This window comes from Daphnia pulicaria, chromosome 4 (assembly GCF_021234035.1).
Source record: "Daphnia pulicaria isolate SC F1-1A chromosome 4, SC_F0-13Bv2, whole genome shotgun sequence".
Lineage (NCBI taxonomy): Eukaryota > Metazoa > Arthropoda > Branchiopoda > Diplostraca > Daphniidae > Daphnia > Daphnia pulicaria.
The window spans coordinates 2,575,784-2,602,513 of record NC_060916.1 but is presented as its reverse complement, the minus strand read 5'-3'; the positions used below and the strand labels follow the sequence as shown (position 1 = coordinate 2,602,513).

Genomic DNA, 26,730 nt, shown 5'->3' with positions numbered 1-26,730 from the left:
ATACTATGTCATTTATTTAGATATTATATTATGTACATTTCCTTGGCAACCGAAAAATGGAAGAACATTTCTTCCTTTGAAAAAAAGCTTCCGGATGTGTATAGGTTTTCTTCTTTTATATCCGCTATATAGATATGGAGAGGCTAATGTGACCATGTATATTTATATACGTTCACCAATAGCCAAAAAAGAGAAAAAGAGAATCGAAGAATTGGGAAAAGAAAATGATTGACGGTTTGGCCGTCAGTCGAGATATAGATTTGGCCGCGAGTCGATGTGACGTGCCCACAAAACACGCTATACATATTGATTTATACGTGACTGCGCTATATACATATCGGGATCTAGATATCTAATATGGATCGACTTTCTTTCTTATTTTTCCTATTTTTCTCTGTGTGAATAGAAACGACGGTATACACGGTAGATACATAAACGATATGATCGATATATCCTATGTGCAGCTGCATATTATAGCCTATATATATGTGTACATGGATGTGTGTGTGTGTCACAGAGTTCGCCAGCCTCTGAACTGTGCTTGGCTGGGCTGGGGGTAAATATTAGATGTCTCTTGTGCTTAAATGACTCTTAATCTGATTACTTCAGCGTGATCCTTTATCTTCTTCTTTCAGGAGGAAAAAAAGAAAAAGGAGATGGTTGATTACCCAGACTCCTTCTCTCTAGGAGTCATTAGCAAGTTTATGGATGTCCTTTGCTCTTAGAGTCTGTCGTCGTTTTTTCCTTTTGAGAGTTCTTGTTTCTTTCTTTTGGGTTGAAGATGCTGAGACATTGTTTATCTAGCTCCCCTTTTTTCCTCTGTTGTATTATATATACTTGGGGATTGTTCATCCGATGGATTCTAAAAGATTGATGTCGCTCCTGCATGTGGAAATCATCAAGTTTAGTCGCGAATGAGGAAAGACGAGACGAGTAGTTGATTAGATTTTTCCTGTGGCGAGAAGAGGCTTCTACAATTTGACATGTGGGACTTTTTGATTCTTATTTTTTGAATCAGCTGATTTTCATTCAACTTATTTTGGCGGCTGTCGAGATCTCACACTCACGTCCCGAACCATCAATTAGATTTTCCTGTTCTTATTATTATTATATACATCTCTCTCGGGACTGATGATTATGATGATGAATATTGCCAGAGCTTCTTTCTTCCAACGGTTGGCACAATGGGGAATGAAAAGACAAGTGGCTGGGCCAGACAGTCGAGCTTTTCATCGAATGGATGACTCGATGATTGAAATTTCGGATGTAGTCACTCAGGCACTAAAAAATAATGAACCCATCGTTGCTTTGGAATCGACAATCATCACTCACGGCATGCCGTATCCGGCAAACCTTGAAACTGCTCTCAAGGTGGAGGCAACCGTCAAGGCAAAGGTATTAAATATGTGTGTGTGTTCAACGTAATCAAATAATCAGCAGGATACACCCTCATTAAAACAAATTGTGCTTTCTTAATATCCAACTTTTGTGTGAAACACACTCTGTAGTTGAGAATGTGCTTCCTTGATTCAATATTCAGTTACCAATCTCAGAGTTTCTGGGAATTTCTTAATTAATATTAAAATTGGCTTTGTTCATCCTCACAACAGGGAGCTGTTCCAGCCACAATTGGAATAATTAATGGCCGTGTTCACGTGGGTTTGACTGCAGATCAACTGGAATTGCTGGCAAGCCTCAAGGAGCCCTGCCTGAAAACTTCTCGAAGAGACTTGCCCTACGTCCTCAGCCAGGTCTAAATAGTTTCACTCAAAGGTTCTTGTTAAATTCCCATTTGTCAAATTGCATCAAACTCATATCATTATGCAGAAACTCAATGGAGGCACCACTGTGTCTGGGACCATGCTGGTGGCAGCCAAGGTTGGCATTCCAATATTTGTGACAGGTATAACACAGCACCCCCCTCACTGTCATTGATTATTCGTGTTGCTGCCATTTCCATTTCCTCTACAGTGAACTTTTCATTTTTACAACGCCCATAAACAAAATAAGTTGATGGCTGGGGTGCAGCACTTGTGTGTGTGTCTCCTGTGTGCATTAGCATCTATTGCTGAAACTCTTAAAGACTTTGGGAGCCACCACTCTCTACGTATATAGAGGGGGAACCGCATAAACAGATCAAAGAGAGAGAGACGTGCCCGGTAATGCCATATAACGGCATCTGTAATACCACACACACACACACAGCAGCAGTATATATATAGACCTAATAATGTAGTCTAGAGAAACATCTAATTGATTTTCCTCCTTCCGCCCGTGAGAGAGACCCAGTCGTGCCTGTGTGTCATTACAAACCTGCCAGGGTCTCTCTCTACTTACACTGTCTATAGCATAGATATAGTCTCTCTTTTGCCATATGTACATCAACGGGGGGAAACGTCACCACACGCCATATGACAACCAATAAAAATCAACCTGTCATTTCCCGCGGCTATTTCTTTCTATCTGCCCGTCATAAATTCTTTGAGCCCCCCCCCCCCTATATACGTACGTGTATTTATTGCATAGAGTCCAACTTTGTCAGCTTTATATGTGTGTATTGCTAGTATAGCGTGATTGTGTGATGACAGAGGGTTATTTATTTATTAGGAGGCATAGGCGGAGTCCATCGAGGCGCTGAAGAAACTTTTGACATTAGTGCCGATCTGACGGAACTTGGCCGGACCCCTGTGGCTGTCGTGTCCAGTGGGGTATAAGATCAATTTTTCCTTTTTTGAAAAAAATTCCCTGGGCCGATAAATGAAAAACTGGACACATTTTTGTTGATTAGGTCAAATCGATCCTGGACATTGGCAAAACGCTCGAGTATCTGGAAACGCAGGGGGTTTGCGTGGCTACTTTGGGGCCCCGGTCCGATTTTCCTGCCTTTTTCACACCGTCGAGCGGATTCCAGGCTCCTTATCGGCTGGACACGACGTCCGATGCGGCCCGTCTCGTCCAGCACTGCTTGGCTTTCAACACTGGCAGCGGATTGCTGATCGCCGTCCCGATTCCGGAATCGAGCCAGGCTGACGGTGAAGCGATCGAACGAGCCATTCGCTCCGCCCTGACCTTGGCTGATCAGCAAAAGATCCGAGGCAGGGACGTGACTCCTTTTGTCCTATCCCAAGTCAATCTTTTAACATCCGGAGCATCTCTGACAGCCAGTAAGAGAATTTTATATATTTTTTTTTTATTCCGGCTCCTATGTGTCGACTGTCGAGGATCGATAATTTTATCTTCTTTTTTTTTCTTCCTTCCAAGCGATTGATCGTGTCGACTTTGCACATTTCAGCCATTTCCTTTTTTTTTCCTTTTTTAAATTAAAAAATTTCCATTTGGTTACGGCGGAATTCCAGATATGGCGCTAATTGAACACAATGCGGCCGTTGGAGCGGCCATTGCTGTCGATCTCGCCCGTCTTCGAGGATCATCGTGAGTTCTATTCTATATTGCTTTTATAAATAATAATAGAAAGAAAAAGAAAAAATAAATCCTCTTTTCTAAAAATTGATTTGTTTTAACTACTAGGGGGAAAAGTGGAATATCGACCGGGCAGAGTTGCCAGACGCCACCGCCGCCCAGCCAGTCGCCAGATGATTGCCCTACGGTAGATAATCCTTGCAAATGTATTTGACTTTCTGTGAATCAAATGAAAAAGAGAGAAATGAAAAAAAAAAGCTAAAAAACTGAATTTGCTGGATGGGGGGAGACAAGGAAATCCGTGGAACAAAGTCAGTACACACAGAGAGAGTAGCAGTAACCTCTCTCTTTTGAGCTTTGTTCTTCTTTCCTCCTTGCTTGAGTGAAAGGGGAAGGAATATAGAGAAAAAAAGTCCGACACAATCCAATTTCTGATGCGCCTTCCAGCCGCTCGCAGCCATTCCCGCGAGCTCAATTATATTTTCCTACTGTCTTTAAGTCGATCTGATGCGCAGCACAGACTCTCGTGCATTTTGCCTTTGATATGTACGACTCGGCGGCTCCTTCTGCTCCTTGCCACAGGAGCTCCTGTAGGAAGAAACCAGGAAAAAAAAGTCGGCACTCGACTAGTCTATTACTTATAGCATCCCAAATCTTTTTTTCTTGTAAACTTTGACGTCCCGAATCGAATGTCGAGAGGCTCCAGCTCTTTATTTTATCTTATCTATTTCCCATTTGATTGATAGGTCGTTATTGGAGGATCCATCGTCGACTTGGTGGCCGCCGTTGAAGAGGATTCTATACAAGTCAGTGATCTATTTTCTTATTCCTTTTTCTGGAAAATTATTTTCTAGATCTGATGTGTATATCTTTTATGCATAAGCCGATAGGCGGCGTAAGGTAAATAGCCGGAATTGAATCCGCACCGGAATTGAATAACAACAATTCCGGTTGTTTTTTTCTATTTTCTGGCTGGTGTTTAACGGCCCAAGGATCGGTTAGGGGAAAAAGAAAGAAATGAGACTAGGCACAGCCACGGTTAGGTTTTTTCTTTTACTCTTTTTTGATTCCCCGAGAGACGAGTTATTCAATCGTACATACATATACAATAACGATCAGTATATATATAGTACTTGATAGCAGCAGCATTAGTTTTTAGCATTTTTCTTTTAAATCATTATAACATGGTTTTTTTTTGTTTTTCATTTAGTTAATTGTTATTTCTTTTTTAAAACTTTTCATTTTTTACAAATTTGTTGGTATCGCTGGAAGTTAATTTTTTTTTTCAAACTTCCCGCCCAAATTATTTTTTTCTTTTAAAAGCAAAAATTAAAAACAGAAAACAAAAATCAAGTGCCCAAAAAGCCCGCCAAAAATGTTTGAATTTCCAATTTTTTTGAAAAACGGAACAATTCCCAATTTGGTTGACACTTTTTTTGATTGAATCATATTTTCCCAAACCCCCCAAAAGAGACATGAAAAGTCAAATTTCAAAAACAACGTCATCACATATTCTTTCGGCGACTTCTCTCTCCAGAATTATGTTACATAATGTATAATATATACGGTGACTGGATGACAAAAATGGTGGAACTAAACGTCAACAAAATTTCCAAATCAACTGCTGTTGTTCACACACACACACTGGGGGGTTGGGGGTCGGAGGGGGAAAGGTTAGGTATAAGATATAGACGAGGTCCTTGTTTGGCTCCTGGGCGCGCACATTTGAAACACACAGTCACACACAGAAGAATGAAGAGAAAGAAAAGGAGTTGGAAATCTACAGAAAAAGAAGAAATCGGAGGATTTATGGATGCGCTCCTATGTGTGTGTGTGTGTGTGTGGTTTCGGATCACTTTGTGTGTCTCGGGGGGAGAAATGGAGAGAAAGTCAATATTGGCAACACCAATCGTCGTCGATAAGTTTTTTGTCTGCGACTTCTTTTCTCTTCTTATTCTCTCACCGTCACTGTCGAGAAAAGAATCTGTTACCAGGAGAAAGTCCTTTTTCTTTTTTTCTTTCTTTCCAGGAGCCCCGATTGAATTTCACTTTTTCTTTCTTTCTTTTCTATTTATTTTTATTTTGACTTTTTTTTTTCACTGGAGGTTGCCATTTTCTTTCACTCGGTGATGGGATTATCGGTGCCTATTCTTTGCTCTTGTTGTTGACTCTCGGCCCGGTTGCCATGGTCGCACTGTTTGATGGAAATGTTCTTCTTCTTCTTCTTGATTTCATTCGTTTCGACGGGCCAACGATTTGATTTGATTTTTTCTATTCTAAATCTGAGTCTGTTTTATTTCGCGGAGCTCGTGGTACTCGTTGTTGTTGCCGTTGGGCCGGCCTGGCCACCCATTCTCGTGCTGTTGCTGCTGCTGGAGTGGCTGCACCCAGTTGCTGGTGCACTGCTGCTGCTGCTGCTGCTGCTGATGCTGAGTGCTGGCCGGTTGAGTTCCTCCTGCTGTTGTTGTTGTTGTTCCGGCTGTTGTCGTGTCTAACGGGTCCCATTCTTTGTGAATGAGCCGCCGCTGAGGCGGGCCGGTGCTGTTGCAGCTGGACGGCAAGAGGGCGCAATGACTGCCCGAATCTGAATCGGCGCCATTGTCGTTGTTGGCCGGCAATTGATGGGCCGTTCGATGTGGTTGCTGCTGCTGCTGCTGCTGCTGCTGCGACTGATGAATGGGCGTGTCGGGCGGACTGAAGAGGTCATTGTCCGTCTCGTTGTCTTCCTCTTCATCTTCCTCCTCTTCATCCTCCTCGCCCTGCTGCTGCAGTTGCGGCTGTTGTGGCTGGACAAACGGGTTGATGAGGTGGTACTCGCCGGAAGAGAAACTCGACTGGCGTCGAGGGCGTGGCATTTTCAAAACGCTCAACCCAGTCGTCGTATTCGTCGGAACTCCTCCGCCGGATGACACTTCACCGTTGGGCAAGTGCTGCTGGGCCTGCTGCTGCTGCTGCTGTCCGTTCAAGTTGTCCAGCTGGTCATTGCCAGTCGTGTTGACGTCAGTGGCCACCAGGGCTGGAGTGATGGTCGTCCCCCTGGCCATGACGGCCCGGATGCCGCTCATCTCGCAGTGGGTGAAGGGCATGGAGCTGCCCGGCCCTCCGCCGCCAGGCCCAGCTCCGGCCGCCGACGACGAGTTCATCATGGCCTGTTCACTCTGCAGGATCTTGATCTTGGCCACCATTTCGCGGAGCTCGTAGCGCAGGATGGCCAGGAAGCAGAGCTTGATGAAGGCCAGGACGCAGTAGCCCAGCACGAAGAGCGTGTCGCCCGTCATGTGCAGCCACGACGAAACGAATTCACCGCAGCCGGACTCGTGGACGTCGCTGACGTCGCCCACGCTGGGCCAAACTCCACCGCACTCGACCGACAACGACGACGACAGGAAATCCTCGTCCTCGTCTTCATCCAGGCCGTCCTCGTCGTCCGTCTCTTTTTCGTCCAGCGTCAGCCCGCGATGTCGGTGCTGGTTGGGATGTTGTTGCTGTTGTTGTTGGCGATTGACGGACTCTTTCTTGTGGCCGGCCGACGGACTGATTGGAATCGTCGGGGCGGATGCAGGAGTCGTCACTCGCCTTTGGATGCGGGACGATCCTTGTTGTTGTTGTGGCGGCTGCTGCTGGACGGTGGTGAGGGGCCGGTGACTCAGACTCAGGTTGCCGGCCAGCTGCTGTTGTTGTTGTTGGAGGTGGAGCTGCTCGCGCATCATGCGCTCGTGGTAGCGTTCGTTGTAGTCCCTCAGCTGCTGGCGGTGCTTGCCCGTCCCGTAGACTTCCTTGCGGCCGGGCGGCACTTCGCTGGCCATCGACATAAAGTGCCCGTTTTTGCGCAGCTGCTCGCTGGTGAAGCTGGCCGACTTGCAGCACGAGTCCGGCAGCGGCAGTCGACTGACTCGCTGGTCCCTGATCAGTGACGGCCTCAGCGGACGGCCCTGGCCTTTGTTGTGTTGGGTCGGGGTGGAGCTGCTGGACGAGGACGTGAGTTGGACTCGATTGTTGGACAGGCCCGACGGCTGCCAGGCCGGCCGGTCGGCCAAATTGGCCAGCCAGAGGGAATTGTTGAAGTCGGCCGGCGATTCGACTCCGCAGCAGCGGGCCGATCGCTGGAGGAGATCCCAGGCGGCGTCGAACTCAGCGTCGTGCCCATAGTCGAGACTGAGCCGAGTCTTGAGGTCCGGCACGAGTCCGGCCACGAGTTTCTGGAAGCGGAAGACCCAGACGAGTCCGACGATCATGTCGCCGGCCAGGAGGACGAGCAGGAGGATCCAGTAGGAGTTGAGTAGTTTCTCGCTGAGCCGCAGGGCCCCGATGCAGCCGACGACGGGCAGGACGGCGCCCTGGAGGAAGAGGGCCGCGTAGGCGTAGACGACGCTGGGCTGGTGCGGGCTGACGGCGGCCGGCGGCAGGAGCTGCCGTCTCGGGTCGGAGAGGAGGGCGGCCGCCACCGAGGCGAAGATGACGACGCCGGCCATCAGGACCAGATTGGACGCGTAGATCCACAGCCGATAGTAGCGCATGGCCTGTGCAATTTTGCGCAATTTGCACAATTTGAATATTTGAATGATCTAATTTTTTGAATTTGGGATTGAATGAATTATATTCGCCTAACCGTTAAGGCTAGCCGCACCTGGGCCGACACCATTGATGATGGATGGAATGGTTCCGTCTCCAGTGCTCCCGCGGGCAAGGGGGGGCCGCTGGGGGGTCACGCAGTTCGAACCCAATCACAAACGAAAGAGACAAGGAAATGTCCGTCCCTTTTTTTTGGTTTCTGTCAATTGACTGGGCCAAACCCAAAAAGAAAAAGAAAATTAAAAATTGGAATTGAATTTCCGTCATTGACAACATCACAAGAAAAAGGTGAATGACCAAATCAGATTCAACCTCCTCCCGTTTCTTAAAAGATAAAAGGCCGTCCCATCTTTTTGACTGATTATGTAAAAAATAAAAGAAAAAAAGGCCGGGCGGAACAAACAAGCGAGGGCCGTCTCGACCTTGCTGGGTATGTAGAGGGCGCGCTGTCGAGTCGCCATGTTTTCCCTTTTGTATTTAGACCGTGGCCCGTCTCTTTCTACGCACGACACGACTCGCGTTTGTTAAAATAAAACAAGTCCGGTGCTAGATATACCAATGTCATGACGTGACTCTTTTTTGGGGTATTTTTCTGGGCCAGCAGCCCATCAGTCAACGAACTGACACATCCTTTTTACTTTTCTTTTTTATTCCCAGTCTGTCTTACACATGACATCCCCCCCCCCCCCCCGGACCTTTTTGTTTTGCTTTTCTTTTGACTTTCTGACATGGGCCGGCTGCTCGACTCTTGTCCGGGTAGGAGGAGGATCTTGTTCCGGCAGACTCTGGCATTGCACATTCGAGATGCAACTTCGTTTTTCTTCTTATTTTTTACAATGGGGAAATAATACGAGAAGAAATAAAAAGGAGAGGAAAATGGTTGGAACGGAAGCAAAAGCGGAAGCCGGAAGCTTCATCATATGCTGGTGCTGCTGTTTCGTCTCATTTTCTTGATCCTGTTCTCTTTTTTTTTTCTTTCCTTTTGCTCTTCCCCTCGTCTTAACACACACAAGAGAGACAGCCGAGTTGAGAGAGAGAGCTACTCGGGTCGATAACTTTCTCTGAGACTACTGTGCCTTGTGTGGAATGGGATCCAGCCCAGTCTGGGCCGTCTCTCTCTCTCCACTGGCACGGAAGTATCCGAAATAGTTTTGCCAGTAATTGTCCACTTGAAAACGCTCTTCTTTTTTAAATGAAATTGCGATCGATAAGTTATACGAGAGAGAGAGAGAGTAGTCATGTCACCGCCATCCATTCGTCCAGCCGAAAAAAAAAAATTAATTCCTGCAGGATCGATTTACCTTTTTTGTGTTAGAAACAAATGAGAAACGGCGATACGGAAATGTAATTTCTTCTTCTTCTTTTTTTAATCGGAGCAGTCGCAATGATGAGCGAGTCGCTGGTGTAGTAGACAGGATCGGCCCGGCGTCGAGTCGATGGTAGTAGGGCAGGATCCGACGGACGTCGTTCTAGTTGTCACCCAACAAGCCATTTTCATTCACGTCCAGCACATCAGAAAGTCACAAATAAAACCCCCAAAATAAATGTTTTTATCTTTTTTCCCCTTTTTGGTTTAATGAAAAAGGATCGACGGACGGAAAGGAGTAGCTGGAACGATAATTTATCCCCCGGCCAAATTTGTTGTCATCTGCAAAAAAAAACAAAAAAAGGCGAATGATAATAATAATGTGAGAGACTCTTCTTTCTTTTTTGGTTTGCTTCGTATGACTTATTGCTTGACAGAGTTGGCCGGCAAAACTACTAACTACCACCACTGGACTAGCCTGGCCTGGCCCGTCGTCCAGTAAATGAAACACATGGCTTCGCTCGTTTTTGATGAACCGGGAACAACACACAGCCGGACCCTTTATTTCTTTCTCTCTTTCGCTTCATTTCATTTGGGGCACTTTTATAGCCGCCCAGCCGTCGCCATAGGACAAAAGGAAATGAGCTCATTAATGCTTGGCCCGTCCTTTTCTTTTTTTTTTTGTTTTGCTGCTGGCCAAACTTATTTTTTTCTTACTCAAGACTTTCGGGGGCTTAACCAATGTTAGAACTTTGTGTGTTTGTAGAGCTAAACGTATATAGATTGCCATGGCGACTGGGCCGTTTTCTCTCCTTTTGTTTGCCGGCCCTCCACACACACACACAACAAGAAGGGGAAAAAATGATGAGAAATGGTGAGACTCTTGTTATTTCCATCTCTTGTTCTTTTTTTCTCTTTTGTGTACATGTGAACCCCCCCAAAAGATGACGGGCAAGAGTCGTCGTGGCCATTAAATGACGTCATGGCCGTCGAGTGTCAACTGTCGCCTTTTCCTCCGTCTCCCGACGGCGCTAATGGCGGACTCCCTGTCGTCTTGTGATCCTGCCCAGCACCGACATTTTCTCTTTTTATCACCGACGGGCAATGCATATAAGGTGGACAAAAAGAAAAAAAATGCCCAGGGCTATTTTAAGGTTTATTACACTCTCACAAACGGACCAGCGATCCTTTTGTACCCATCCACCTGCCATCCAGTGTCTCTGTTCTGATGTGCTGGGAACAACACAAAATCATTTCGACGTGTTTCAGTCTGTCAACAAGGAGACAATGGTCGTTCCGCCTTTCGCCCGGCTTAGTAGAAAAAAAAGAGACAAAGAGCGGCCGGCCCACTATCTGGCCGAGAGAAAACCCTGGCGGTTGTATAACAGGAGAAACTTTCTACCCGGCCAACAAGCCAAGTCAGACCTCCTCCACCCCCACTACCGCCGCCCGTCCACATACGTAAGTTTAATTGTATAGGGTCCAGCACTCAGCTGTTTTGTATCGATCCACACACAGCCCGTTTCCCTTACCTCCTCCTCCTCTCCACCATTCCTCTCCTCTTCTCTCTCTACGTGAACCACTTTGGGTCGTCCGGGGCTTCTTATATTCCACAGACGGGCAAAAGAGAAAAAACAAAATTCAAGGAAAATAACGGACCCGTAGTAATTCCTAAGCATTTTTGAGGTTTGGTGTATAATAATAATCATAGAAAAAAGGAAAAGTAAAGTAAAAATAGGCTGGTGATGGACGGAAATCAATACGGAAGGAATTCGTACAACCACAAAACAACGTTTCTTTTATCTGGCCCGTCGCAGACGCTCGCTAAAAATATAAGAAAAGAATAAGACCCCAAGGTTCTTCTTTCTTTCTTGGTTCGTCCGGCAAGATTTTCTTGTTGTTGCTGGCCCAGTCAAAGTCGACGAGTCGGCGGAATGACGGATGAAGTTCTTTTCTATTCGTGTCGGTATATAGACTAGCTGGCCTTCTCTATATTGCGTGTTCGCGGTGGCTGATGATAATTTGATGGATCGCGCAAAAGGAACTTTTTATTGCATCAATTCCAGACTGGTTGTTGTTGTTGTTGTGGTGTTGTTGGTGTTGTTGTTGGGCAAACAACTGATGCGATGTAACGCGTACAGTATCGCTTCATCGGGATCCGAGCGAAAGAACAAAACGATCCTGAAATTTTCTTTTCGGGCCGCGGCATTTTGAGCGATGGCATCACGTCCGGATTGTTACATGCGTATATTCATATCAATGCGATTATTTCTTTATTTCTAACCTTTTGTTGTTTTCCGCACTTGACTCTGATTGATGGATAGGTTAACCGGGTTAACTGGGTTACCAACCACGTTAACTTGATGGTTGCGATAATCCAATTCTTCTTTTATTCTTTTGGGATTTTATTTTTGATTGTCCGTCTCTCTGCTGGAAACTATTTTGAGCACCAACCAATAAAAATAAAACAAAAGTTTTTTTCCTTTTTGGTGCTGGATCTTTTTTAAAAGAAAAAGGAATCGGCAGCCAAATGGGGTCCCCATCTGTGGCCAACTCTATTTTTCCCTGTAAGGATTCCGATAAATGAGCTCACTCCTCTTTTGATGGTGGCCCGGCAGAGACACACGTTTGTTTCTTCTTCGCTTGGTTTTATTTGATTGGACAGTTTAAAACACGAATCATTGGCAGAGCTACATGTGTGTATCTCTCTATTCCGGTAATAGTCGATCATCAAATAAAAGGAAAAGATCGGCATCCAGGATCTTATTTTCTTTTTTTGGCCCAGATGGGCTTGTGCAGTTTCTACCCGCTTTTGCATTTAGCAAATGAACTGGAAGGGGGGAAAAAAACTCCTCCAGTCCCGAAATGGGAGGATGTGGCTGGTCCCATTACCACGGGCCAATGTAAACATAATACGACCGTATAATGGCGGTAGTAATACTACTACGACTACTACTACAACACTAGTACTAGTCGTAAAAACTTGAATCCAATCGCCCCGAGCGCTCTCTACTTCCTTGATGGGTGTGGTCTCTTTTTTTTTTAGATTATTTTTTCAAAAAGAAAAAGAAGAAATGGAAAAATCAATTTTTATTCTCTACTAAAAAATAAGTAGCATCGCCGATCGATAAGTCCACCCAACCCCACCCAATAACAAAAAAGTGCGCCATTTTTCGACGAATTTAAAAAAATCAAATTGGTAAACTCGCGGGTCCGTTTGTTTTTTGTTGGCGTCGCTAACGAACCGTGAAAAAAGTCAATTTGGAACTCACGAAAAAATAATTGGCTCTCTTGTGAATGTTAAGAAGTTGGAGAAGGATCTCTCTTGTGGAAATTTTTAAAAAGTTTTGTTTTATTTTTTCTTTTGGGTTGTTTTGCCCTGCACCCGTTACCGGGTGAGTAGTGCGTGTGTGTCGTGTTCACGCTCGTGCGTCTTGTACCTCACGAAATCGATGGACTGTGTCTTTTCTACGACATTGGAGTGTACAAGTCACTACCTCTTATACAGCTCTGCTCTCTTCTACGCGTTGTTCTTTTGTTTTTTTTCTCTTCTCTCGGCTATATCCGTTTCGTGTTTTTCTTTTCTTTTCTTTTTTCGTGGGATCTGCGTGTTTGTCCCGCCACCGAGTCTTCTCCGGAATTATATATCTTTTTTATTTAAAAAATAAAAGAGAAAGAAAGAAAGAGAGAGAGCAGGGAGTTTCAGGTTAGGAGTCGACTTATCCGCCTCCCACTAACGCCCGGCTGTAGAGCCGCCCGTCTCATTGGAGACTCAATGACGTCAATCACGATTTTCTTCTTCTTCTTCTTCACTTTTGTCCTTTTCTCTCTTTCTCTCATTAAACGAAAGAAAAAAAACACGTGAAAAACAATCCTGAAAAAAATAAAACTTTTTTCTTTTTTTTTTGTGTTTTCCACGGTCGTGTAATATCTTCCGTCTCTCTCTTTCTCTCTCGGGGGAATAAAAGGAACACGGAATAATAAAAAATAGAAAAAAATGGTTATCACGCTCGGATTGCCCATGCTGTGGAGACCCAGCCGAGATAAAAAGAAAAGAGAGATCCTTCTTCTTCTTTGAGTTTGTCCTAGTTACTGGATAGGCTATAGCTACTGGTGTATTGATGGACGATTGGCCCAGCATTACGCCAATAATAATGATAACTCGTGTCCAGTATTATTTTTTTTTGGCTATTGTCTTATCGATTTTGATATCAAGACCCTGGTGGTGGTGGCCCTCCTTCACAAAGCCAAAAGCCCCAAAAAGGACCGAAACTTTTAAATCAAAAGCTGAGATGATATTCTTAGTCCGCCTAGTCCGCCAGTCCTCCCGCTGGTTATCGATCCTTCTTTTTCTGGGCGGTGGGGGGTTGGCTGATCTTTGAGAAAGTCTAACGTCGCTCTTTATATATGTGTCTTATGTGTTGTGTGTGTGACTATTCTACACACACACAAAATCTTTTTTTTTTTTCCTTTTCGCCAATCGGCCATTTTGGGTTTTTGCGGATGGAGATTTTTATTTTCGTTCAGGATCCCAAGCGCCAAATGGCTGAGTTATATACGGGTCCTCCCATTTAGTATAGCGCGCGCAATCCCCCCATTAGATTTGTATCAACTTTTTTCTTGATTTATTTTTATTTTTTTTTTGGGGGGGGGGGGGGGAAGGGAGGGTTGTGGTACTACTATGTAGATGTATGTATGCAAATCCAATTTCATAGTCGAAATTCCGGCGGTTTTGGCTGCTTGAAATCACTTTTGATGTGCAGACATTTACGCGGTTTGGTGGACACATTTTTGAATGCGGACGGCAAAAGTGGAATGGAGTATGGACGTGGTTTATGCATGGGAGCGTGTAATTAACTCCGTACATATACATCCTCCCCACTTCCCTCTCTTCTCTTTCCTTCCTTAAATGATTATATACATGACAGGCCGACGGGCTGGGCGTAAAATGTTGATCAGCCGAAGAAAAATGCAAAAGTTGACGATACTCAATTTCTTATTTTCTTGATGAGGTTTCTAACCTCCCTCCAACATAAAAAAATTTATTGGAAAAAAAAAGAAGAAAATCCTATTTTAATGAATCCCGGGACGAAAGTGTCTAAGATCTAAGGCGTTGGCTTTTTTTTATTAAAATAATGATTAAAAAAAAATGAAAAAATTTTGTTAATAAATTCCCAGCCTAACAAAAAAATGAATCGATATTTTTCATCAACTTTGATCCTGCCAAGGATGATACATGGCGCGAGCCTTCACTGCAGGGGGTGATATGCATACAAGAGCCCCGGGGTCGTCGGCCCATCCCCCTTTATTAGTATGTTACACAAACCGCGGGGCTCTACCACATACTCGAGGGTTGATATATCTGCAACATTATCGCTCACGGTGTGAAGGGGGGAAAAAACAACCAAAATTCATCGATCAAATTTTTGTTTTTTTAGAGAAAACAAATCCCGGCGGCAGCCATTTTCCTCTATAGGGTTGGAGCAATATTGTTTGGGGGCCGCTATTTTACATAAAGTATCATCATCTACACTCAGACGACGTCGGAGAAGAAAAAGAGTTAAGACTCGTGTTGTAGGATCGGATGGGTGGGGGGATGGTGTCGTCTAGCGCTAAGGATTTCCAGGGAATCAACAACAATATCCATATATTAGCGGTTGCCGGTCGTGAATGACTTTGAAGGATTTCGTCTAGAGCCACCGCCCACCAGATTCCTATTTTTTTGTTATTGGGGTGCGTTCGTGATTATGTTCACGATTCCAAATTGGAAATTGCGGGAGAGACACACAGAGAAAAACAAAACCAAAACCCAAAGTCCCTCGTGACGAATGGCAGGATCGATCCTGTTATTTTTTTTTCTCCCGAATGTGGACGAAATTCCACGGGTATAGACGATCCACCGGGGAATATGATTGTGTGTGTGTGTGCCAATCATCGCCCTTAATCAAAGAGAGACGGGCAAGGAGGGAGGGATTCTTTATTTTTCTCGTTTATTTGCAGAGAGAATGGTGACGATGAGAATGGAGATTAAAAGGGAAAAAAGGATCAATAAATTGGTGTGTGTGTGTGTGTGTGTGGAAGGGAGCGACGAATTGTGCGGAAGAAAACAAATAAAATCAAAAAGCGATCCGCGTTCCGGCAACCCGGAACGCGGAACGCTGCTCGACTGTCCAAAGCGTGATAGCGCCATATGTTCCTTTTCTTTTCTTTTAATTGTATATCCACGGAAAAGAGAAAAATCCTTCGGGATAAGTCTGTCTGCTAGTCGAGAGATACGCAATGGCCATCAATTTCTCCTCGGCTGCCGAGATTGAAAGGAGGAGGAGTAGGTCGATCCCTCTCCCGTTAGCTAATGAACTCGATTGATCAACGACTTCTCACCACCAGGTCCTTCAGGATTTTTATTTTTTCGCGGGAAAATCAAAATTTTCAAAAAATGTAAAAAAAAAGTTTTGAATCGCATAGACACGGAAACGAGGAGACAAAACGTCGAGAAATGGATCAATGAAGAAAAGCGAAGTCGATCGTTGGGGGGATTGGTCGTCGAGGGGGATCGTGCTACGTGCTGCGCGTGACTTGTTCATCCATCAAAAAAAGAAAAAAGGGAAAAAAGGAAAATAGCTGTAGCCGGCCGGCCGTAGAGTGCGGCTAGGAACAAGTAGAGGATCGTGCCAAGTTTCGATACGCAGCGATGTGTTTTTTTCTCTCCCACTTTTGCAATTGCCAGTCGAGAAATAAAAAAGGAAGGAAGGAAAAGGAACAAAAAAATCCTTCCTTTTTTTCTTTCCAAGGATCGCTATGTTGTATAATAATATTTGATACGTATTTAAGTTGCCGCTTGATACAAAACTACTCCTGGATGGCTCACACACACCTCCCTATATAGGTCTATGATATCCTGAAGCCTTTTTTGAGACATTTCGTGTTGTGTGTGTCGATCCTTCTTTTCCTGGTCGACTTCCTTCCTTCCTTTTCCTCTACACAAAAGGAAACGTGTTGTAATATTCCCCTGGAAGCGTCGGAGGACGATTGGATATTCTTATATTGATGGAGTGGAAAAGATACACACAGTGTTGCTGTTGTTGTTGATGCGCCAGGATTCAATTTGTTGTTGTCGAGTGCGTGAAAGGAGAGAGAAAAGAAGGAAAATCACTTTTTGCTGCTATTCCTTCCAGTTAACCGGAAGGAGAAATGAAAATTTCCAAGACTTCATTTTTGTTGTTGTTGTTGTCTGCTTTTCTTTTGAAAACGAACAGTTGATCGATCAACCGACTCTAAAGCTCCTGGGGGGAGGCTTGGGCGTGGCTCCTTACGCAAGTGTATACATGTACTCTAGACGGTCTAGCTACTGCTCCTAGACGCCCTTGGGCGCCTCCTACTTGGGCCCAAAATGTCATTTTCAGATGAGTTTTCTCTTTTTTTTTCTCTTTTTAAAAAAGAAACTAATTAATTAGGAGCATCAGGCTAATCTTGGAATTGCGCTTTTCTCCGGCTCCTTGATTTTTTTGTTTTTTGTTTCCCCCCCCCCCCCCGCCGCTCTGATTTGATCTGTCGTCTCCTTGACGATGTATAGCCGCTGGCCATGGCCATGGCCGACGCTCTCAAGTTTCCTGGCAACAGTTTAAAAGAAACACTCCTGGCGAGAGGAATCTCTTGGACGAATGAAAAGCACGTCCTTATATTTCAAGTTCCCTGGCAATAAAAATGGCACGGGTGTGTGTCCAGGAAGCTTTCGTCGCCGGAATTGATGCGGCACTCTCTCTCTCCTCCTGGATCCTAATGAATCACTATTTTACGTGTTACAAGAAATAATTGATTCGTCTCACTCACATCTCGTCAAAGTAAAAAATAAAAAATATTTTTTTTTTTTTTTTTTATCCCTGCCATTCCATTTGGCCGGTGGCGCTTTATTCCGTCAAGCCCCCACTCCCGCGCTCGATGGATAACAAATGACAGAGTGGGAGAGTGGGTGGGTGAGCTGTTTGGCTCCTATATGGAAGATGGGTAGGAAGGAGGAGGGTGTAACCTCTTCTTTCTCTCTTCTTTCCAGGATAATGTCAAGGAGCCACTCGGCTGATTGAGTCGGCATTCTTTTCTTTTTTCTTCTTCTTCTTTTCGATAGATGTTATATATAAAAGAGAAGATATTTCCTTCTTCCTTTCACTCACCCAAGCCGAATCTCTTTTTTCGAGTTTGCCCATCAGCGACACACCAAATTCCGCCCAGCTCTACCCACCCTACAAAGTGTCTATAAATGTGTCGTCAATGACAACCAGGCTCTGCAATGATTATTTGGCCACACACAAAAAGAAAAGAAATCGCTTTAGATTTGCTGTGTACAGTATAGGAGGAGGAGGGAATCATATCCAATTGGACGAGAGTAAATGGAAAGTCGCTCGGTAGAGAGATATAAATTACCGCCAGCCATCCAAACTTTCGAGAGAGAGAAAGAGCTGGAATACCTACTATATATAGAAATAAATTGACACAAACAACTCTTAAACAAGACACACTGGGCTAGAAAAAAGTGCCATTCTATAATTGGATGGTGGAGCAGCAGCATAGCAGCAGCAAACAGCTCTGGCTCTACTCCTAGCTAAGAGTTGCGGTTGTTTTGTCTGTTGTTTAGACTTGCGAGCCGAGCGATTTGACGGCCAGCCCAAAATAAAAGATAATTCAAACGTCCGACGACAATTTTAGTTGTGTGTGTAGAGTTTGGCCGTGTGTTGTTTGCGTGTTTTCGCCACACACAAAAGCCTGGACGACTTAAAACACACAGATGTTCACGTCTAATAGGGACCGAAAATAGTTTGTGCAGAGAGTCGGAGCGCGGAAAAGCGGCGGCCAGCATCAAGCTAATTGGATCAGTGGCCGACTAAATATACATAATAGTCGTGTGCTGTGCAAGGAGACATTCTCCGCTCACCGGGAGAGATAGCTATAGATAGGAGGATGATCATTATTTATTTATTCCAGTTTTCTCTCTTTTGTTCATTTCTTTTTTAAAAATAGGATATAAGGAGGATATTCATTTCCGGTGAGTGAAGCTGGATCAATTGATTGGTTTCCGGCATGATTTAAAAATAAAAGGCCTGTCTATAGATTGACGGGTCACGATCCATCAATCTGTCGATAAGCTCATTAGTTAATCAACAACCAACCCGAAAAGCTAACGGAGGTGTATCATGTTTGATATCGGTGGGTGGTGTTGGGACTGTTGGGTGACGTAATTTTTTTTTCGATTTCCCATTTGGGTCCGTCCTATTGTTTTCTTTTTACCCGTCGTGAATTTTTAATTATGCGCTGACTGGGGGATATCTAGAGAGCCCAGTCTACCGTATAGATGTATACACGCATCTATATCTCGACTATTCTCTCTCTTTCTCTATCTAGCTCTAGACTAAATGTAGCATACGTGAATAATTGCCGAGTGCACACATGACGTCAGACAATGGCTGATCAATAGTTTTCTTGCGACTCCTCCTCTTTCCTCCCCATCGCGAGTTGTTTGCCCTTCTCTCTCTCGAGCTCCCTCCTAGCTCTCTCTATATATCCCACAGATATGTATTCTACACAGTCTAGAGAGTTGTGCTCTTAATACCTTTTCTCTCGTGATATGTGTGTGTGCTGTGTGCTGTCCTGTGTGTGTCTATGTAACCCCGGCTGCGCTTGCTTGCCGACCGACCACCTTGTTACATGCACTCTGCATAATCTCTTATCTGGGGTGGAGGTTATTTCTTTTTTGGGATTATTTGAATAGATTCTTTGTCACGAACTAACTGGAGGGGGTGATATATGTAAGATTACGTAACAATCGACTCATTTCCTTGATCGATTCGGTTATGCTTTTAATTAGACTCGATTGATTGAATGAATTGATTTTTTTTTTGTTACCTGATTGACTGATGAAGAGGAAGAAACTTTCTTTGACGTAATTCGATTTGAACAGGTGAACTGGGCCGAAAATTGAAATAAAAGCCGGGCGGTTTTTATTTTAATTTTATTTGGTAAATAACAAGGAGCCACACAGAAATGGGAAGAAGATTGACGAAGCACTTTAGGTTTTTTCTCCTTATTCTTTTTTCTTCAATCACGCACGTTAAGAAACAAAAAGAAACACACACACACACAGCAGCACACACAGACAGACCCTGGACAAACTGTTGGGAGAGAGAGAGTCAATATTTGGTGTAAAAACTTTTTTGGAATCACTTTGATTGTCGTCGGAGAATTTTTTTTTATTTATTTGTTCGTTTTTATTTCTTCTTCTTTACCCACCCTGCTTTGGATTTTAATCAAAAAAGAAGAAAAATTCCCGTGGAAGAGAGACGATGGTGGTGGTGGTGGAAGTCGTGGGGCTTTGATCCGTTGTGGCCAGCCTCAGACTGAAGACTGAATTGGCACAGTTGGCTATATCCAGCTCTTGTATACATGTACCTTGACGCTAACGACTAGGACTTGGAGGAAGGAAGGAAGGAAGGAAGGCTCTTCACTCACTCTCTTTGCTGTTGTGGGTAGACTAGACCGGCCGTTGCCGACTTGAAAATCTAAACAAGAAAGAGAGAAATTGGGCGAATGCCTTTGGTTTGTTTGGATGGTTCACTTTGGATTGCTCGCAATCGTTCCTCGGCCGCCAGCGAAATAAAAAAAAGGGGGAAACAACAACAACAACAACAAACACCACCACCACCACCACAGCACAGAGCAGCAACGACTAAGCAGTCTAAAGGTCTCTGCGCCCAGCACCAGCCAAGGAAATAGTGTGGAGGTGGTCCAATGGACGCCGGCCTTGTATATATATGTATGTGCGTGTGTGTGTGTGTGTTGTACACACACACAGTCAGAGTCCCCCCAACCCTCCCTTCTTCCTCTTCTTGCCGCTCGGGCGATTTCCAGAGTGTTTGCGCAGGCCTAGTAGTACACGCCGAAGCTTTTTTTTTAAAAAATAAAAACCCAGCGGATGGAAAATAATAATAATAAAAAAATATTTTCCTATTTTCTCGTTGGCGTATGTTTGTTGCTTTTTCTTTGTCGTTCGTTATTATCATTATTTTCCGTTGTTGCTTGCGCTTGCCATCCAGCCCATCCTCCTCCTCCTATACCCATCTGCGACGTGCATAATGCACAATAGGACAGACTCCTCCCATCGGGACGTGCCGCTGTGCAAACGACGACAGGCCCAACACACAAAAAAAAAAAAAAAAAAAAAAAAATTCGTGAACAATATTTTGAAGTGCGTGTTTTTTTTTCTTTTCTTTTCTTTGGGATGGTGTTTGACTTTTTGGGTGTTGTTGTTGTTGTCAACTTTTTTTCTTATTTATTATACGTGTCGCCCTCCGGTAGCGAACAAAAGAGACGAGTTTTTCTTTTTTCTTTTTGGGTTGTTGTTGGATCCGCAATCAGATTTGATTTCCTATTGTCTAAAGTTTCTGCGTAGGTGTGGAGAGAGAGAGAAAGTTCTAGTACGTCAAATCAGTTTGACATTAGAACATTGATTATGGTGATTGCTAACCGCCCGTGATGAAATAACTCGTCGGCGGCACATAGATATCACATTCCCACGTCTGGTATTCTATTGAATTGGCGGAATGTCTCTTTCTCTCATCTCTCCGCTGGATCGAAAACGGAGATCCAGCTGTGCAGACAAAAGGAAGAAAGAAAAAAAAAGGCTTATTATTTTAGATATTACACAACTACTACTACTATATCTAATAGATATACATTTCATACGTGCGGTAGAGAGAGAGTTCGATATCTGGGCGGATCTGTGTCCCTTATCGTGTGTGTGTGTGGGTTCGCAATGGCTCGTTTCCATCGGTCGGATTGGCCGGAGCTTTGAATTTCAAATCCGCTTTTCCTATTGCGCTCCGCGATCCTGTAATGATGGCCACCCTATACAGTATAATAAGAGGCAGCAGCAGCAGCAGCTCTCTCCCAATTTACAACTGTACATTACCTATGCATATTCATCATCACAACTGCGCTCAGAAGAACATTTTCCCGGAGTTGGAATAATTACATCGGGACCACCGCCCATCTTTTTTTCCGGGGGAATTTCATGTGAAAGTGACACGGAAATCAATTAGACATTATACAACTCGCTTGGGTTATTATTATTCTCAATTATTTTTGCACCCTTTTTGTTTTTTGTTTCTCAACTGCGACTCTTATCAAATGAAGCGGGAAGAGTGTAGCGCCCCCGTGTTGTCGTCCTTGACGTAGTAGTAGCCGCTTTTTTCCCGTCGACGTCTTTTTCGGATCGATCCCGGCGGATATCCGCCACTCTTGTGTGTCGAGGGAGAGAGAGAGAGGATGAGCGACCCACCAACTTTTGATCGAGAAGGGAGGTACTACTACGAGTAATACTAGTCGACTAGCCCCTTACCGAAAAAGGAGCTAGAGATAATGGGCAACAGCAGAGCTCTCTCATCGTCCATTTCGATCCTGGCCATGATGACAGTCGAGAGAGAGAGTCAAGTCGTCCCGACGCCCACGACACCATCCCCTATCTCTCTTCAAACTACGCACAGACACACACACGCAGTTTTATTATTGCTACACGGTTGGGTGGGGTCGTTTGACGAGTTGTTTCCCGCTTACAAGGAAGAAACTGCCACACCGTGACTCTCACTCTCTCGTGTGTCTCGTGTGGCGTTAACGATGAGTACTACTACTACTACCCCAACAGGGGGGAAGGAATAAAAAAGAATCTGTCAAACTATTCGTGTGTATAACAACGCTCTTACGCCGACTATAAATAGAGACGCAGAGTGCTGACAAATTTGATTGATTCTTTTTTTTGATTGGCGAAAACCGTAGAATATGAAAAGGAAAATGATGGATTTTTTGTGTTTTGTTTTGTGTTTTTTCACCCCGACTGGTTATCGATCCAACGATCCTGGACACTGGGGGGCAGGGCGAAAAAAAAAACAAAAAACAAAAGCATGAAAAATAGGTCGATGGGAGGAGGGCCACGAGTGGATGGGAAACGATCCCGTGGGCTTTTTGGGTTTTTTCTTTTCTCTCCTGTGTTTGCAGCTTACGGTTCGTCGTCCTCCGCGGGCCACACAGTCCGCCAGTAGTAGCCAGCAGGTTTTTTTTTTAATTATCTAAAGCGTCAACTGTCTCAAAGTATTTATAGTCGGTTGTAGATCAACCGTGAAACGAGAAAAAAAAATAACAGCAGCAAAATCCCGATCCTTGGAAAAAAAATCCTTGGGGGCTCTATAGACCCCCCCTGAAAGCGTACATATATATATTCTAGGCAAACACATAAATAATCATTAAATGTCTAGCCTTAGTAGACGGTCTGCATGTTAGGTATTAAACAACAAACCCGCGAGAGTTGATTTATATTTTTGTTTCTTCTACGTAGAGGATCTATATATATATATCTAACTAACACAAAAGACATCCATCTTGCGTGTGTCTGTTGCAGAGCTCTCTCTCTCTCTCTTCCCTTTTTCTTTCTGGGTGTGTTTCCTGTGTAAAATGAAAAAAAAAAGGTTGTAATGAATGTCTTTTGTTTCTTTTTTTTGCTTCCGCCGGAAACTTACCCCTCCGCAGATGGATGCGAGTACACACCGCGGAAGTATCAGCCGCTCTTATGGTAAAATCTTTTCTCTGGTTTTCTTTTATACTATTTTGATTTTTTGATTATTTTTATTTTGGTGTGTTGTGTTGTATATATTTATCCAGGCGGAGTTGGTAGAAATTTGGCAGACGGATTGAGTCGACTGGCCAGGAGGTCACCTCTGTTCGTGTCGGTTGTCGGTGACGATGAATCCGGAAGGGAACTCATCCGGCACAACCCTTTGATGGTAATAAGCAATGCAACTACTGCACAGTTCAGCTACTGCAGTTCGGCAGTTTCAAGCGAGTGCCGATTTAATTGGAATTAGATATTCCATCCTTCTCCTCCTTCTCCTCCTTTAGGAGCCGAAATTGTTAATTAAGGAGGTCGACAGAGTTTCAAAATTTACATGAGGCCAAAGTCGTCATAGTCTTGGTCACTGGACGCAATGAAAAGGCGCCCAGCCCTGGCCAGGGCCTCCTCCTATTAAAGGCAAAAGGTCTATTAGATTACAACACAATAGGGGCAGAGTGAGTGTGTGTGTGTGTGTGTTTCACATCCGCTACTTAGCAACGAGACTTGCGAAGAAACGGGCAGCTCAGCTCCCGGGAACGTTAAAAACAAAAGAAAATAAAAAAAGGGGTCTCTTTCTACTTTTCGGCTAGCGGGTTCGTTATGTGCTATCGTTTCTTGGGCAGAAGGAGGAGATGCGCTAATTGGGGACAAACTAGTAGCAGCAGTAGTAGTACATATGTACACAAAAGGTTTAGATGTGCCATCCGTGTAGAGGGGTGGAGCGGGGTTGGGCATCTATGATGCGAAACTGGCAGATGTTGCGCCACAAGCCCCGGGATCGATTTCCATCGAACCATCCGTAAACTATAATGAACTCGAACGTGTGTGTGTGTACAGTGGGAGCAGCAGCAGCAGCTTATACTATTACTTATTTTCCATCGGGGAGAGGGGCAGGGTAACATCATCTCAAAGTACTTGGAGTGACACGCCCATTTTTCTTTCCTGTTTCGACGACAAACAAAACAGGAGAGTCGCGGAATCATTCGACTGGCTTCGGCATCCACCGCTTCCTACACTGTCGTCCTGGATAACAAAGGGGATTGCCAGTTTGGCATCGGCGACTTGAAGATTCACGACCGGCTCACCGTTGACAAGGTAAATAGAAAAGTGAAATATGTAGGGGGATGACGCAGGTAACTGCTGCTGCCTACCCTGGAAGTCAAATGAATTTTTTAAAAGACTGAAAAATCTATTTTCGTCAACTTGTAATAATACAAAAAAAAAAGGTGAGGCGGTACGAGGAGGATATAGCCAAATGTCGCTTGCTCATTATGGACGGAAACATGGAATTGCCGACAATGGAGTACATCCTTGACGTCTGCCGCTCCGCAAGAGTTCCAGGTAAGAAACAATTCACCCTCTCCTCATTTTTGTAGAGAAAAAAAGGGGAAACTCTTGTGGGGGGGAGCAACTACTTTGGGAGAAAAAATTACAATTTAACGGACGGATATGAGAGGTGGAGCAAAAAGAGATTCACAGTTGCAAATTTTGTTGGAGCCCTTAAAACGTGAGGAATGAAAAAACTTGACATGCGTCTTTTAAATGTAAATTTGGCTGCCGTGCGATTGCATTTGCACAACCAGGTTACTGCTGGCCTTCTTGCGTTCCACTGTCCTCTTGGCGTCCTATTAAATATGGATTTTCAATGATTACCTGAGCTGCGTAGAATTTAAATGAATTGATAAACTTACAAAGTAGAAACACGCCGTGGCGGCCATTCCAACGAACATGGCGATGACGGCAAATGCGTAGGACCAGGAGAGGTAGTTGAAATTGGGGTAGAGCATCCAATCGCGTCTCCAGCACTGGCCACCGAAAACGGCCACAGATAGGAACAGACACAAGGTTGTCAATCCATTCAGGATGGTGCAGACAGAGAGGATCTGCCACTGGTGTCGGAATGTGAAGTTGAGGGGCCAGCGCACAAGGAGCATGGTGGACCCAATGTGTGCAGAGCAGCAGAATATCAAAGCCAAGGTCATAAAAGCCTGCACTGCCATCAACCAACCTTTAGGACACAAATAAAACAGTTTAGTATGAAGCGCCAGATGTGGAGAAAATGTGTGATGTGAACCAACCTGGTAGTAACCATTCCCAGATGACGAAATATGTCTTGCTAAAGACATAGTGGCAACCGTCAAAGAGATCATCAAATTGGTAATTGGGGTAGCGAAATCTGCTGAAGCAGAATTCCCAGAGACCCATGTTCTTGAACGGACTGTAAGTGTCTTGCCATGAGACTAGCCAGTGAGGACTGTAAACAAAGAGATCAAATGTGTTGAAAATCAATCAAACTTTGAACAAAAATGTCTTGTGATTACCTGGCAAAAGACATAACCAAGAGCATAAGTTTGATAAAAGACAGAATGGACCCCAACATCAGTAGACCTATAAATAGAAAGCCATTTCATTGACACACACCATGTTGACAGATACACAAGAAACACTTGATATTCAGTTTATGCTGCACTATTTTTACCTGATGTTTTGGGAGCCTTCTGGCCATCAATTCCAGCCATGTTGAGTTACTACAATACTGAAGTCTTTTTTATGTTGATATTTTGATTTTAGTTATTGTTAATTCAATAGTCTACAAGGCTCGACAACACAAACAGACGCCGTTTAAAAATTCTTTGCACTTCTAGCTAACAAGTGTTGCAAGGTGTGGCGCGATACTCGATTCTCGATACTGAACTATATCGATACTTAATATTTCTTCTTCAAATAAAAACCATTTTTACGATTTTCTTTTTACTGCGGTATTTCACGGTTAATTAAATTAAAATAATTGGAATGTTCTTTTATTTTTACTTTCTAGTTTGGTACGAGCCGACTGACGTGAACAAAGCTTCCAAGCCATTAAAACTGGTCGGATGTCGTTCTGCCATTGCCTACACATCACCTAATTTGTCGGAGTTGAAGAAGATGGTTGATTTCATTCAACCAGGACTGCCCGACATTAGAGACGTGAATCTGAGTCAAACTATTGAAGAGATTCAAGAACCTCTCGCCAAATCATGCATACCGTTGCTGGATACTATGCAATGCATCATGATTACTCTGGGGAAGCTGGGAATGATGGTGAAGCAATCAGATTTTTTTTTAACATTTATTAATTAGGGGTCAATGGATTTGAAAATTTCTTTCACAGATTGTTCGCCGTGGAACAAAGACAGATAAATTACCCCTGGCACCATGGCAACACCAATCTTACGAAGAAATCACTGCCACTTATTATTCGGCACCTGCAGTGGACCGCATAGTCAGCGTATCTGGAGCAGGAGATTGGTAAATAACTTAAACTCAACGAAATTAACTACTCAATTACGGTGACATCATTCGTTTTTGCTATTTAGTTTGGCTGCCGGATTTATCACTGGAATACTCAACGGCTGGGACCAAGATAATTGTGCCGTGTTTGGGGTGCAAGCCGCAGCTTGTTCACTCCGACATTCCCCTGCTGTCCCTGCAGCCCTTTCAAATTTAAAATCTTCTTGAGAATGTTTAACGAGCTATTTTTGTAAACCAGAGTTTATTCTTTACAAGTTACAATACATCCGGAGTGGATTAATTTGACTTTTGGGGTAAAATTTACTACCACATTTATCCGTATTCATTTTGAACATTTATACGTATTCACGGTAAATTGCATGAGTAAAATTAGTTTAAATTCTATTTTTCCAATAGAAATTCTTTGGGTTCATAATCTTCAGTATGTATCTAACAACTTTTTTTCAATTTGAAAGCATTTTGAAAAAAAATATAATAATATAACACACAAGCT

General features: G+C 44.0%; 3 protein-coding genes across 4 annotated transcripts; 1 reads left to right on the top strand and 2 right to left on the bottom strand.

The window, feature by feature from the left end:
• Positions 1-1,014: 1,014 nt before the first annotated feature.
• Positions 1,015-26,522, top strand: LOC124336120 (pseudouridine-metabolizing bifunctional protein C1861.05-like). Its single transcript, XM_046789783.1, has 15 exons — positions 1,015-1,395; positions 1,611-1,751; positions 1,828-1,903; positions 2,608-2,708; positions 2,789-3,164; positions 3,357-3,432; positions 3,529-3,607; positions 4,167-4,226; positions 22,865-22,907; positions 22,997-23,118; positions 23,913-24,041; positions 24,173-24,287; positions 25,765-26,027; positions 26,098-26,234; positions 26,303-26,522. The coding sequence occupies exons 1-15, from the start codon at positions 1,132-1,134 to the stop codon at positions 26,442-26,444; spliced, it is 2,124 nt and encodes a 707-aa protein (XP_046645739.1). The 5' UTR covers positions 1,015-1,131; the 3' UTR covers positions 26,445-26,522.
• LOC124336109 lies at positions 5,579-20,133 on the bottom strand. 2 transcript variants are annotated; one of them, XM_046789761.1, is made up of 4 exons: positions 19,193-20,133; positions 9,294-9,640; positions 8,030-8,202; positions 5,579-7,940 (listed from the first exon to the last, which is right to left on the bottom strand). In XM_046789761.1, exons 3-4 carry the CDS (start codon positions 8,060-8,062, stop codon positions 5,697-5,699), a joined length of 2,277 nt encoding a protein of 758 aa, XP_046645717.1. In that variant the 5' UTR covers positions 8,063-8,202; positions 9,294-9,640; positions 19,193-20,133; the 3' UTR covers positions 5,579-5,696. The 2 variants fall into 2 exon arrangements, with proteins under 2 accessions (XP_046645717.1, XP_046645719.1); XM_046789763.1 differs by having other exon boundaries at positions 8,048-8,202.
• LOC124336440 lies at positions 24,324-25,617 on the bottom strand. The gene is made up of 5 exons (XM_046790249.1): positions 25,426-25,617; positions 25,268-25,334; positions 25,025-25,200; positions 24,638-24,954; positions 24,324-24,571 (listed from the first exon to the last, which is right to left on the bottom strand). Exons 1-5 carry the CDS (start codon positions 25,463-25,465, stop codon positions 24,485-24,487), a joined length of 687 nt encoding a protein of 228 aa, XP_046646205.1. The 5' UTR covers positions 25,466-25,617; the 3' UTR covers positions 24,324-24,484.
• Positions 26,523-26,730: the final 208 nt, after the last annotated feature.

Excerpts from the sequence above, each read along its gene's own strand:
- LOC124336440 (XM_046790249.1), bottom strand. The coding sequence starts at position 25,465 with ATGGCTGGAATTGATGGCCAGAAGGCTCCCAAAACATCAG. Across the intron at positions 25,201-25,267 it reads TTGGTTATGTCTTTTGCCAG|TCCTCACTGGCTAGTCTCAT; the intron begins GTAATCACAAGA and ends CTTTGTTTACAG. Across the intron at positions 24,955-25,024 it reads CTGGGAATGGTTACTACCAG|GTTGGTTGATGGCAGTGCAG; the intron begins GTTGGTTCACAT and ends TGTGTCCTAAAG.
- LOC124336109 (XM_046789761.1), bottom strand. The coding sequence starts at position 8,062 with ATGGTGTCGGCCCAGGTGCGGCTAGCCTTAACG. Across the intron at positions 7,941-8,029 it reads AGGTGCGGCTAGCCTTAACG|GCCATGCGCTACTATCGGCT; the intron begins GTTAGGCGAATA and ends AAAATTGCACAG.
- LOC124336120 (XM_046789783.1), top strand. The coding sequence starts at position 1,132 with ATGATTATGATGATGAATATTGCCAGAGCTTCTTTCTTCCAACGGTTG. Across the intron at positions 3,433-3,528 it reads GCCCGTCTTCGAGGATCATC|GGGGAAAAGTGGAATATCGA; the intron begins GTGAGTTCTATT and ends TTTAACTACTAG. Across the intron at positions 4,227-22,864 it reads TTGAAGAGGATTCTATACAA|ATGGATGCGAGTACACACCG; the intron begins GTCAGTGATCTA and ends ACCCCTCCGCAG.